This window comes from Lissotriton helveticus, chromosome 1_1, assembly GCF_964261635.1.
Source record: "Lissotriton helveticus chromosome 1_1, aLisHel1.1, whole genome shotgun sequence".
Lineage (NCBI taxonomy): Eukaryota > Metazoa > Chordata > Amphibia > Caudata > Salamandridae > Lissotriton > Lissotriton helveticus.
The window spans coordinates 1,672,062,345-1,672,076,751 of record NC_136057.1 but is presented as its reverse complement, the minus strand read 5'-3'; the positions used below and the strand labels follow the sequence as shown (position 1 = coordinate 1,672,076,751).

The following is a 14,407-nucleotide window of genomic DNA, read 5'->3' as shown; positions in this document are numbered from 1 at the left end:
TGTTTATAGTATCTTTCACATATGAAGCCTTCCAAAAAAACTATACTTGCTTCCCCTAGGACAGACCACATTTATTGATTTAAGATAGCACAAAATGCTCTACGCTGCAGGCAAAGACCATGATGTAATTGCATGAGAATCACTCACAAGGCATGGATACAATTAGAAGACTCCGGTGTGATCCTTCAGGGCTACCCCGGAATGCAGTGCTCTGATCTCGCAGAGACCTGGTGACCATGCATACGTCACGCCAGCCAGAAGATACCCTGTCGTTTGCATGTGGACCAAGAGGTTTGTCAGTTACCATCTTCGCCATGTCAGTGCCGTTATATAACTCCAAGCAAAAAGTCAGCCGAAGAAGTGGGCTGCTAATTATGCCTCATGCCACTTCAAGACACCGACAGACAAGCTGACCATTACTTCTTTATAGTGCATAACCTGTTGCCTACCTAGGCTGGCGAAATCATATGCACAGGGCGGATAAGTACAGGATCGGCTCCTCGCCAGCGAATAGTTAGATCAGGTGATATCACTTTGAAGATATATTGAACCCATCTCTCAGAGAGCATGACATCACCTTTGATCAATGGTATATTTCAAGGCATATGTTTAAGGAAGTAAATAATTACCAGGCAGCTTGAAATGCATTCTATTGTTGTCTTCACACTGATAATAGCATTAGCCAAATCAAACCGATGATGGCCATTTGGTTAAAAAACAGGCAATGGTGCCAAGAGACGAACTGTCCATGAGGGATGATCCCATACAGATCTGGTTAGCACCTTCACCTCCCACAACTGAGAGTGTTTAGGACCAACCAAAGCACCAACAGTGTGTGCTTCATAAAAAGATGGATATTAACAAGACAGGCAAGCTCACAAAAAAATGTGAGCTTGGCTGACGATAAAAGGATATATATGCCACATCAGAAGATTACACTTTATCAGATGTCTTTCCTATACGGTCCAAAGGTCGAAGAGTGCGGCTGCAGAGGGTCACACTGCACTCATCTGTCTAGATTCTAAGAGGGGTGCAGTTCCAATGTACAGGGTATTGGTTTCCACGAGTTCATCCCACAGGAAGAATCAACCTGCCCTGGCTAGTTTCTATAGTTCAGCAGTTGCTTTCCCTCAAAAACGATTTCTTTAACATGTAAAGGTGTTAACAGGGTTCAGCAGTTTTTTTTTCGTTGGCAACAAATGTGCCTGGTCCACACGGTCAGTTGGGAGGTAGCAGCCTCTAGCCACCTGTGGTCTTATTACACCAGTAATAGATAGCGGGGATCATGTCCTGGCCAAGTAATGCGGAAAAAGAAAAACAGGATTACATTACTAGGACAAAGAGAGGTCATCCTGCTCCCATAACTATACAATGTTCAACAGTCCCTAAGGCTCTGGCGGGAAGAAAAAAAAACATCTTTTGGCGCGTGCTTGTTCTACTAAAAAGTCTGCGGGAGCAAGTCTGTCTTGTTTTGGGTAAAGAACAGGATCTTCATTGTGAAAATAGCAAACAGTGCATGGTTCTAGTAGCTTCCCCTTTTGTCAAATGGGCAATATTGTAAACATCTCAAAACTCTGAAAATGAAGGAGTCCATACTTGGTAGCTTCGTGGCTATTTATATGCTGTTTAAGTTCCAGTTCACGCCTACCATTCAAATACATAAGAAACTGAGTCAACTCACTGGTTGATATCCGAGGTTGCTCCAATCCATGATCTGTGCAAATCTATTTAATGCTATGTCAGCTAAGGAGACTTTTAATATGATGAATTCAAAAAGTAACACAAGTGTAGAACACCACTCGTTAGGAAGTAATCCGCATAAGAAAGGTGATCACATTTTGCAGTGGAAAATAACACAAAAGGAAAAAGGATTAGTCCCCGGGGGTAGTAAAATACTAACACTCATTACTGTTGTGAACGAGCGGCCAGTAATGGTTAACTGAGCACATCTGTGGCCCCGTAATCTGTCATCCATTAGTTTTCAGCAGCAGCCCTCACGGCCGGCTGACTACACAGGGATAGCACAGCACGACGAGAAAGAATGACCGCCTCTGTAACTGCGAGTTTTCGGGAGGCCGATGGCCTACACATTTTTAGAATGGCGAATACTGGTAAAGCATACTGACAGCCTCCTGAAGTAAAGCAATAAATATAATAAAAACGCAGAGAATGAAAACTGATCACCTTAAATATTCAAACATTGTCACTTTTCACTACAATGTTTAGAAAAAAAATTAGGATTGGACACACGTGCTGCGAATGACGGCTCTATTGTAGAATGCGTAAGACAGCAGTGACGTCATCAGTGTGCGACAGTGCAAGGTGCCGAGTTCGATAAACTCTGGTAATTACATGGAGATGAAACAGAGAACAGTAGGACAGGAAAACAAAGCATGGAAACAGTCCATAACACCAGGCCGGTATAGAGTGGCTCTCAGTCTAGCCCGACCCTTTCCTAAACATGAAATAAACGCACATTTTAGGAATTCACTTCAGTTCCCTCGAGATGACGTTCTTTCCCACCCATCTCTGCCTAAATCAACGAGCTCTCAATAGTTCAAAAAGATTAGCAGTGTTTGCCCGACACGTCATTAATGCAGAGACGTCAAGCTCACATGATTCCAAGTACGTAATAAAATACAAGTCTAAGCCTCTTGACTGGTAATAAGTGCACCAAGGCCCTATGGAAAACGATATGTTCAAATAAAATGGAACTGACTGGTATTTGGAGGAGGGATGGATGCGTTTCCGCTGAATAACTGCATTTCCCAGAGGAGGGGGGGTTGTATGCTTGTGAGAGGATGTGGCCGTCGCCCCGGCGACGTGGTTGGCGCCACCCAGGTGCCTGCTGGGATACAGTACTACATTTGTCAAGTGTTCGCCTGGCTAAAGACCCCTTGGGGGTACGGCAAGGGGGCGGGGTCCTTCGGGCACCGCAGCGCTGTGATCTGCGTGGGCTGGAAGAGGCACTTAGCTGTTCTTCCGCTCAGGGATTTGACTCCTCCCTTCGGAGCTGTCGCCCCCAGGAGCCCAGAAGGTCAAATCGAAGGCCCAGCTCACACCAATCTTGGATGGCAGAATCCAGAAATATACCTTTCTGGCTCTCAAGGCAGAAGGGCACCAGCTGGGACAACTTCCTGCAAACACAGCGACTTAGCAGCTAGCTTTAAGTGCTTCTGATTCTTTTAGTTTTTCCAATAATGTGGTTTGAGTCACATGGCAATATACATGCTTGCTCGTGATCACAGTTTACTCAAGTGGGGAGGCTTGTTCAAGAATGCAGGTGTCTTAAGTCCTATGGTCAGTTACTACCCGGCCTCATCTCTGTTGCCTTAGGGATCTCTTCCTGTTGAACACATGAGATCCGGCGCAAAATGCAAGCTGGTCTCGGTCTGTAGTGCATAGGAGCATAAAACAAACAAACAGTGGAATGGCATGTGTCCTGAGTGCCTGCCAGTGACTGAGATATTTAGCAAACATTTCACCCATCACCTTGGTCTTTTTTTCAGAACAGCGAGATGGGCGAGATATCTTGAAAGGGCAATACAAGAAGTAATATTTGCAACAGAGGAAAAGTCTATTTAGCCAAAGACAGGAGGGTAAGGGCAGCAGTAATTAAAACAAAAAGCAATGTCAAAAGCAATAGGTATCGTAATTTGGTTAATCTGGCCTTGTCAATTGTTTTTAGCTAGGCTGTGCAACCTCTCGGTCTAAAGAATAACAAATCAAATAACTTACGACATAACTGGGACGCGGTGGGTGTGAATGGTGGTTAAGAAAAGAAAACAGACAAGAACAAGCAACATGGAGTGTGGAAAGCAAACAGGAAACACAAAGAGCAATGTGAAACTTTCAAACACAGTCAAAAAGGCAACACAGACGCACACAAGGCCGAGCGCATCACAGAGGTGGGCAGGGAGAAGCACACGGGTGAAAGAGCAACACGGAGCAAAAGAGAAGCAGACTAGGGGGACAGCTGAACACATACACTATTGGGGAGTACTAAAGATGAAAAAAGTGGTCCTCTAAAAGTGAGCAGTGGAGGGGCAAGTGCATTTGCAATGCTCCAGGGGAAGGACAGACACAAGATGGACAAGGCAAGCCATTGAATAGGAAGCATGTGAATGAGAGCAACAGTAAAGCCAACCAATGGTAAGAAATGGGCGGGCTGTGAGCCCCTGTCTTTTTGGTAAGCCCACAATATGTCTTCGCAACTAGACAGGTGGCCCTGTCTGGTACGCTCGACCTTGGACCATGTTATAGGTCATCAGACTATCGCAGGATGCACAATGTCATGGGTACTTGAAGCAGGTCCTAGATGGGGTGTAGGGTAGAGAGGCTCCAAATCAACATGTGTTGCAAATACTGAGAGTTGGTTTCCGTCTGGCCTAAAATAAAACATTTAGAAGGCAAAAGCTGGCCTTGAATCATAGGTCACTGGTGAACCATTGACACAAGGTCTCCCACAGAATAGCGCTCTCACAGGCGATTGTTTTGGGAGAGAAGCAACATGTAACTTACAGAACAGTACATTTTGACTTAACAAAGCATCATCATTTGAAATGGAACACAATAAAAGACATTTCAGTGCTGAGGGCCCATTTTCCTCTCTTAGAATGACCTCAGTGGGACCTCTGCACTTTCCGTGGGTGAGTTAAAGCAGAAGAGCCGCATGGACCTACATTCAAATTTCAATCAAACTTTCGAATACTGGGAAAATCCAAAGAAAATATTTGGAGGCCGATTGTGGCATGAAGGTTGGGCCATTCTTTCTGAAACAAAGGAGGGTGGACTATGAAGATATTGGGACACAATAGGCCAGTTGGTCAAATAAAACACGTAGGGCTAGAGAAGACTCAGGCGCACACTGGCTCCCTAGCCCTAGTCTAAGCAAGGTTTAGCTAGGGGGGCCTAGCAGTAGGGACACAGTTATCCTATAAATAGTTTAGATTTTAAGACGACAAGTGCGCTTCTGAACTGAGTGAAAATAGCTATTGTGCAGTGTCACAACTTTGAAAACGTGGTCTGATTTACCATGTTCACTCTCCTCCGCTTTTACGGATGGGAGAAGGAGCCCGTCTGAAGATTTAAAATGGGTACAAGTAACAGGCGGGACCAGCGGTTTTTATGCAATGGGCGTTCTCATCAGGGGAAACATTTCTTGTCCATTTCCAAATCCATATACTGGTTTCTTGTCCAAACCGATGGAAACCTATAAACTGTCTGGAAGTTAACTCTGGACTTCTAAAAACATTGCCATGCCATATCCATGGTAGGTGAAGCTGTAATTATGCCAACTATGAATAACCTGCACAAGGAATTTCAGCCTGGACACAGCCTATTACTACTTTTACACTCATTGCACTTCCAGGAATGAAACTTTTTATCTTACAGAGAGAAAAATAATGGTGGTGGGTGTGACCACAAGACAAACATCATGCTCCCTTTTGACCAGTTTTTGTCTGGTTGACGAAAATAGCACGAAAACTTTTATCTTTTTTAGTGAAGGCATCACTTCGATCAGGCATCTTACGGCTCAGAACTTAAAATGTGATGTAGGTGGATTATTCCCTTTCAAATTACATCGTTAAACAGTCAACTGGGCGGAGTCCGACGTGATCTAGTGTGCAGGACATTTTTGGTGACTGAGTAAGAGCGATTCCTAGTGCACAAGAGCCCAGGTCCACATTTGAGAAGAGGTGCGATCAAAGTGAAGGTTCAGGCTCCACAGGAGGCTTGGACTGTGGGGAGTAAGTGCACGCTTGATCAGGGACAGGGTGAAAGCTTTGTGGCGATTGTCACGTGGTAACAAGAAGAGATGTGCAGTTCTTTGGAATGGTAGCTATGCGTCTCGTTATTTTGCGTAGACCAACAGTTTAATGAACTTGCAGATCTTGTGAATGGAGCAGAAAAGGAGAATCAGATTCCAAGTTCTAATTATGCACTTTTACAAGCACTTGCAAGCATTTCAGAGAGATATCTACAGACCATGGCCAGGATGAGCATAAACTGTGCCTGGTGATGAGTGCTCTGCCAATTTGGCTTAGACCCCATATCTTTTGGGACTGCAGAAGAATCTGTAGGATAATTCCAAGCCCCTTTGGGGATAGTGCATATATGTTTGTCCAAGAGTGCTACTTTATGATGGGAGATATGTTTAAGGGTTGGTAACCTCCCACTGGGAACCAGACTTATGTCATCATACTAATGGCACATGGTACCACAACACAAAAAAAAAAAAAAAAAAAAAAACAGCAGGCTGATGGTGTAGGATATGACCAGCGGTGACCGGTACTGAGAGTAGGCCTATTGATTGACACTCTAGCGCCATGCTGAACGTACTGCTCCATCAAGTTCACCTGGTGATTGATAAGACTTCTGTTATTATGTGAGGGCTCGCATGAGGCTGAATGTAAACCGTCATGGCGCACTGCAGCCTAACACGAATCCATGAAAAGAGCTCGCCAGTTCTTTTGTGGCTTTTACTCCTCACTGCTCCAGAGCGACCTACTTTGGACACCAAGGGAGAAGACCCCTTCATCTTTGTGAAGGCTCTAGTGAGATCAGGTCACCATCCCTGATCTCCCTCTGGTGCCACCAGGTCTGCAGTGGGATTTTCAAGAGTGACAAGATTTACAGGGTTAAAGCTGCGCCAGCAATTACATCTCAAGGCTTCAGAAGAGCATTTTCTGTGCAAATTTGCAAGATCTCCAAGTTCTCTCTATATCTAGTAGCGTCATCTGCATAGTAATGGTGGCTACTTGAACCAGGACTGAAGCTTTATAAAAATTTATGTTCTCAAATGGGTGGAGCCCCTTGTGGAATCTGAAAGGTTATCCAGGTAAAATACAATCCTATAATGCACCATTCAAGTTACTGATGGGGATGCCAATTTCACAACTTAAGGTACGCTCTCACCTACATTAACACATGCTTACGTATCCGAGGGAACTTCCTGTTTCTTTACAACACACAACAACATACATTCTCACCCTGGGCATATTAAAGCTAAGTTAATTATTTGAGCAACATTTCAAACATTATAAAGTTGTTTGAAAACAAAGCAACACTAGGTCCCCCCTAGAGAGACTAGAGACAATCCAGAGTATTGGAGGTGTCCCAGCAAAAAAAAAAAGAGTGAACAAGAGAAAACAATAATACATTGTTTCCCTGTAGGCTGATCCAAAAAGTGGTTCTCTTGAATACCTACTGTACTACTTATACATTCTGAAGACACGTTACTCCACCAACACTATAACACTAACAATGTAAAAAAAGAAAATATGGCATACGTTTTTGTGTGAAAACCCCTGAAATACATTCAATGTTTATCTTTGTAACAACTTCAAGCTTTTTTCTTGTTCTTCTTTTGTTGTCTTTTTTCAATTTTTTGGAAGAAAGCACATAGTCTGTACTGATTCATCAATGCCGCCATTTTGAAGTATACGGCCTCTATTCTAAAAGTTTTGTTTCTTAACACATACATTCTGAGGTAAATTTTCCTGAGTATTCAAAAAGGAGGGGGGAAAACTACCTTACATTAAAAAAATAAAAATGAGGTCTAAGAATATTAATCTACATTTTGTTTTCCACCCCTCCCTTTTTCTTAGGTTTGCTCCCCGGCTCCTTTCTTCCCTGTGGCATCGTCATGAAATCAGAACTCTGTCTGGAGTGGATCATGAGGGTCCCCCCCAAAAGTGCCTTCAAAGGGTTGGACTGTCCAGTGATGATAGATGAAAAGACAAAATAAAGAGGAAAGGGTCTGTAGCGAAACATAGCGGAGACACCCAGACGTCGAGTAGCTACTGAACATGCAAATTGTACTTCTTTCCTCTTTTCTGGTTCAGTTGTATTTTGTCCGTAGTCTGTGGGTTGTGAAATGATTGACAAACAGTGCAGCACCTTTTCAGATTCCTGATATACTGCACAGTCAGCAGATTTTCCAAGCAGTACCTCTTTGCCCTCACCTATACAAAAAATTGCAATTTTCCCCAAAAGAGGTTCGCTATTTCTTTCCAAAAAACACATAAAAGAATAAAAAGAAACCACTCCCAACAGATGCCACAAATCCACGCGCAAAAAGGAGCCATCACAGGAGTGTGAGTGCTATACACCACAGCTGTCTGTTTACGTTTTTTCCCTGCACCCCTGTAGTTTGATACAGGGTGCACCCCTGTAGTTTGATACAGGTGTCGATACACTGGCAGGTGACTGTTTCATTTTTTGTTTTTCAAAAAGAAATGCCAGCAAAGCCCCTTAAGTATGCACTGTTTTGCAGCTAGTGTCTCGACCCATACATTTTGTTCCACTCAGCGAATAAGTCCAGCTCCTTCTGAGATGTGCTGGGGCGCAGTTTGCAGAATGCGCCCTCAAAGTCCTTGTAGTTCGTCGGCTGCAGCTGGCCAGCGATGCTGTGGAGCTGGTCGGCACCCGCTAACTGGCAGAGCTGGACCAGCTCACTGCTCAAGTAGCCTTCTGTGTGCTGCACTAGGGAAGCCATTTCCCGTTCGCTGAGGCAGTAGTTTTGCTGTGCCAAGGTGTGGTGGAGAATCTGCCGCCGGGCCAGGGTATCAGGTGGAGAGATGTAAAACCTCTTTGCAAACAGTCGGTGCACAGATTCCTCAACGTCGTCCGGCCGTTGGGTGGTCCCTATCACGATAACGTTGTCGTTGGCGGAAGTCGCTATGCTCTCCAAGTAGGAGAGGAGCTGGGACTTCATGTTCATCAGCTGACTGCCTTCTTCCTTCACCCGCGGCGAAAGGAGAATATCAATCTCACTGATGAAGACCACTGATGGCTGGCGACAGCTCGCCACGAAGAAAACGGTTTCAAGGATTTTCTCGCCTTCGCTCTTCCACTTGCTAACCAGGGAAGCGCAGTTGAGCCTCATCAAGGTAGAGCCCAACTGGGTGCATATGCATCTGCTCAGTAGAGTCTTTCCCGCTCCCCGGGGTCCAAACAACAAAATGGTCCTCGGTGGACGACTTGCTCCAGTGTAGGCCCCAGGCCTCAGTATAGGCCATACCAACTCCTCTTCAATCATTGCTTTGATTGACACCTGTCCAGCAATGTCCGTCCACTGCACAGGTGGGCCGCAGTCAACAATTTCATTGTTTACCAGTTCCAAAAGTAGAGGATCCGTGTTCTTCAGTTGTTCTTCTGATTGACTAAAAAATGGCTCTTGCTTGATAACTGGAACCTGCATTCTGTGTGCAAAGGTGTGCCCATGTTCAGTACCTCCCCTCTCACCGTTCACCATTGCGGCAGGCGTGAACTTGTCGAATGGTTCACTGGATCTGAGCGATGCTTCCGTTGCATATGAGTTGGGGGACACAATGGCTTTCATTGTCTGGTTGTATTTGCTGATATGCTCCTCCGCAGTGGACCGCTTCCCAGTTTTATAGGACACCTGCGATGTTTCGTTACTTCGATTAAAGCCATTGCCTCTACATTCACTGGGAACACCATCGTCAGACATCTGATATTGGGGCTCCGAGGTAGACTTTGGTTGCTCATAGCTGTATTTTCTGTACCTGCTATCACCTTCTTCTTCCACAGGCAATTCAAAGGCTTTCCTTTTCAGTGAACTGCTCGACTCGCTGCTTATGGGAGGTACTGGTATTGGACCTAAGCCCGTACTTTGATAACCGTAGCCAGGAACAACTGATGGTCTGGACGAAGCATTAGGAGGTGGGAGAGGTGTTGGTGCTGCAATGCCGGAGGGTAGATAAGAAGCAGAAGGATGAGGGTGAATGGAGGCATATCCTGGACCCAGGGCAGGCTGACTTGGGTAAGCGCTTGAGGCATAGTTGTACATTGGCCCAGACGGACTGTAGCCAGGTACTAGCGTGGGCGACGGATGGGCCGACTGCAGAAGACCTGAGCTATGAAGGGACGCGGGATGGGATGGTGGAAGTGCTGTGGCAGGCTGGCTGCAGTAACCTGGTGGCAGGTAGGTACTGCTGTAGCCCGAGGTATAGTCTTGCGGTGTCCCCAGTCCGCTGGAAGTCGTGGGTCCCCCGCATGTATTGCTGGGATATATGGAGTCAGATAAGTTGCCAGGTCCAATGGAAGGACTGCCTATTCCCACCGAGCCATTTCCTGAAGCAACGGCTGAAGGGACTCCTGACTTTGAACCAGCAAGACCATCGTGCATGGAGGTTAGAGGATATGTACCCTCTGAACTGTGTGACATCTGCCAGGATTCAAGGTCACCCTTCTGTCCATTAACTGGCCCGAAGGCTCCATCTGTGTAGCTATTTAGTGTTGGGCGTTCATATGGCGAGTCCAAAACCCCGGAATACTTCTCCGCGTATCTTTTCAGGAGGTTGGACGCAGTTAATGCAGAGATGTCATCATTAGCCCAGGCGTAGTTGAACCTCTGACGACTACTGTGGTACAGATCAGATTTGTGAGCTGGGGAGGAGGTCGTTGAAGAGACATCGAGGTGCTGCTCTGGCCACTGGTTCAGGGGCTGGGCATGTTCCGGTGTCCAGTGCATCTTCAGGAGTCCTGAGAGAAAACAGAGATGATAAAACCTGGTTAGTGAAGCACATCTGCAAGTATTAAGGATAAAATACAACAGTTACATCCTTTAAACGTTAAAGATTAGAGAACTGAAGAAATTCGAAACAAGATACCAAACTACAAACAGCACTAATACTCCCGTCCCCTCAATGACAGGGCAGTAGAATGACCCTCTATGTTCCCCCTGAGAACGCTTTCTGGCCTCCTCCCCAATTCTAGGTTTCTGGTTTATAGGAATAGGTTACAGATGTTTTGAGGTTAAGTCTCCTTCCCTTAAGATGGAGTTCCCCCCACACATCTGAACATGGTCTTTACCAGTCTCCTGTTGGAATGTTCTGAAATACCTCACTGTCAAACATGTCAACTCCTTTCATCCACCTACCGAAGTTGTTGTGTGCATCAAACCACGCTTCAAATCGTGATACACGCACTATAAAGTTCTGTAACATATCACAAGCAACAATTGATAAAACTGGAACTCTACCAAAACAAGCTAAGAAATAAATTTCCAATCAAGTCTAATTATTTCGATCCTCATAAAATATCACAGAAACTTTGAAATGTACAATGATGCCGAGTCAATTGGGCACCTTTCGTCCCCTTTGGCACTGTGAAACAGCTATTCACAGAGGACCAGTCTTCTTCAGAGACGAAAAAACAAACAAACAAAAAACACCCCCAGTTGCCTAACTCACAAGCCAAACTTTTACAGTTGATTCTAATGGAGATGGCCGCCATTTTGCCTGGTGGACATGGATTACTCACTGGCATCACTTCCTGTAGAACTACACAGAAATGTCTACACAGACTCTCTCTTTTAATTAGAAACAACACTTCTAAGCGCAGCATTCATGTGGTATTCTATTAATATTTTCTGGCATCCATCTTAACTAAACAATGGCAGACATATATCCTAGTGATACACAAAGAGTTGAAGACATATAGAACCTCCCAGACTTTCCCAAAGGTATCTATTTGGATGCCTGAAACTTGAAAAACGTAAATATTTGTTACTTAAGAGCTCCTGGAGGGTATCCAATTCTCATGTGCATGAACCGTATGAGTCTGCAATTTAAGTAACATCACGAGGATGGTCTTGCAGACCATGGAGACAGGACTATTTAGAGAATGTTAGGAATTCATTTAGGAGCAGGCCACAAAAACCAAAATATGTAGTGCCTCTTTACAGTCCAAAATAACAAAATATAAATAATCAGTGAGGACCCCACTCCCTCTTGACCAAATACCTCAGCTGCACCAAAATTAGGGCTTGGGGTGATTCAAAGCAAACCTGTAATAACTGAGCGTGCTCAGAAGGTCCATCATAGCAGACCTGAAGGGCCACACTCCTAGCTTATCAGTGACTACTTCCTGTTTTGAAAAAAAAGGGCAGGTCCTGAAGCAGTTGAGGAGAAAAACTACACATACATTGACAGATCGAGTTCTCCTTTAAATAGCTATCACTTCAAAATCTGGCTGGAACAAAAATAGCGATTAAAATCACTGTAAATAGTTTGACAGAAGCAGATGGCTTGCAAAGACCTACATTTCCAGGAAACCTACCTCATTTTCAAAGCAAAACTGTTATGTTATGTTATGTTATCCGTATTTATATAGCGCACAGATGCCCCAGCAAAGGGGCATCCTGGCGCTAATAGAACAGAAAACCGGACAAAGCAATACCAAAGAAAGCAAACACAACAACACTAGGAATCCAATGGAAAAAGGAAAGTTTTTACAGCTCTCCTAAAAGCCAAGAGCCCGTCAGTTGCACGGATATGAACGTGGAGAGAGTTCCATAGCCTGGCAGCAAGCACACGAAAGGAGCGGCCGCCGGATCTGGACCTCTTGAAGCGTGGAACTGTAGCCAGATGAAGGCTTGAAGACCTCAGAGAGCGAGTGGGTATATAAGGAGAGATGAGATGCTCCAGGATCTGAGGAGAAGAATGTTTAAGGATTTTGAACGAGAGGCAGAGAGACTTAAACTTGATTCTCTGAGCCACAGGGAGCCAGTGGAGCTTCTGAATAGTTTTTTTGGCCGAACAGAATCTAGGTAAGCCTACCAGAGCCCTGGCGGCAGCGTTGTTAAATTATCCCAAAAATTACCCTATTTCATATCTTGCACAATGTAACTCTAGTCCAGTGTTTCCTGCTAGAAAGAATTGCCCGCACATACTTCAAAAATCCAAATATGAACTGAAATTCCAGGACCCATTGCTTGTTTAGTTCTATTTAAAATGTTCTGAAAACTGACACAAGAATTGTTGTCTTAAAAAACAGGATCTATTACAAAAAGTAAGGAGCAACCCTGTATTTTTGGAAACTGGAGAAATCAATCAACAACGACAATGGTTCCCTCGGAGGAAGCTGCAAGCCAGAGCTTCCTTGGCATAGATAATGAACATGTAAAAAAATGTTTACAGTTAATTTAATTAATCATAGATATAAAATTACCGAAGAGGGAACCACTCAAGTAGTTAAAAAAACTAGCATTGGCATAGCCAATAGGGCTCGCCTTTGGGACCTTTTAAGTGTTTAGCCATGCAGCACATTATCCTGTTAATAATCCGGCCACACAATTTTACGCCCCAGTAGTTTTTAAGCTTGGAATGCTGTTTGCATTTTTTTTTTATTGAAAATAACGGATGCTTTAACATTGTGTTGTAACTATATAGAAAGGTAAAATTTAAAGTCTGAACTGCCAGGTATCCACACTTTTAAATAACACTTTAAAGCATGCCACAGCTATTTATTTTCCACTCTGTTGTAGTACAGCCTAGTGCTGGTGGTACAGTGTTACCACAGAATCCGTTCTGTAGCCTCCTGCCTCTGTAAAAGTTCTGCATTACTGTCAGTACTCAGAAGTCCTGAAAACAAGCACTTCTCCACTCTCCAGACGTCACAAACAAGATATAATACCATTGTCTGGGAGTTTATCGACATTTGTGGTTTGAAACCTGTTAAGTTATAAAAAACTCAAAAGCAACTCACCACATCCGGGTTGAAACACTTAAAATTGCGCCACTGTTTCTGGCGTATATCTACTTAGAAGAGATTGGAAATATCGCCTTGCTTGTACGCCCATGAGACCAAATGACATTACAGAGACTGCTGCTTGACGGGGGAGAGGGCCCAAAAATGCCGTAATGACCCAGCCCAGCAGGTTTTCTGTCACCACGTGTAGTCCTCTACAAAGAAGTGTAGGACTATACCTCTCCGTTCAGCAACACTTCATTTATTAGCAGCTTTATAAAGTATTGCATGCATGTCACCACGTTTCCGTTAGTACAGAGCACTCAACGGAAAGAAAGTACTGCTTGTTGATTGGATGGAAAGTTGGAGTCCAGGCAGAAAATAACAAGCAATGGCATAGCCAATAGGTCTCGCCTTTGGGACCTTATACGTGTTTAGTTATCCATCACAATATCCTCGGTGCAACAACATCAACCGTTGCATAGCTTAACACTTATAAGGACCCAAAGGCAAGACCTATTGGCTGTGCCAATGATCTGCTGTCATATCCCAGAGTTACGAACATATAACAAAATAGTGTGAAAAACTTGAACATATCAAACTTGGGCACGACTTTCTTCCTCAGTATTATCAAAAGGTCTGCCTGCCAACAAAGCACACTGACCCACCTCTCTGACTCCTAGCAACGGCACCTCTGGGGACAGAAATGCCCTGTGGCATGTCTGCATGATGAAGTGGAGGTGCTATTAGTCATATTTAACTGTTTATTTGTACATGAAGCTCGTCTTACTGTCGAATACATTGATGTTAGCTTCATGACAGTTATAAAAAAAGTCTATCACCACTGGTAAAGTATGTTGTCACGTTTCCCATAAGAAGAGGGCACAGCCGTCTTTGAACACGTACA

At 44.3% G+C, this 14,407-nt stretch overlaps 1 protein-coding gene across 2 annotated transcripts in view; it reads right to left on the bottom strand.

Moving 5' to 3' along the window:
- Positions 1–7,563: 7,563 nt before the first annotated feature.
- The window catches only part of LOC144773910 (fidgetin-like), a 28,814-nt gene continuing 21,970 nt past the window's right edge, over positions 7,564–14,407 (bottom strand). The window contains exons 1-2 of one of the 2 annotated variants that reach the window (XM_078658979.1): positions 10,906–10,927; positions 7,564–10,512 (exon numbers count right to left, since the gene is read on the bottom strand). In XM_078658979.1, coding sequence (XP_078515105.1) covers positions 8,279–10,512; positions 10,906–10,927 — 2,256 coding nt within the window. In that variant the 3' untranslated portion in view covers positions 7,564–8,278. Of the gene's footprint in view, positions 10,513–10,905; positions 10,928–14,407 lie in introns of those variants that run through there. The other variant, XM_078658977.1, reaches the window with a different exon arrangement.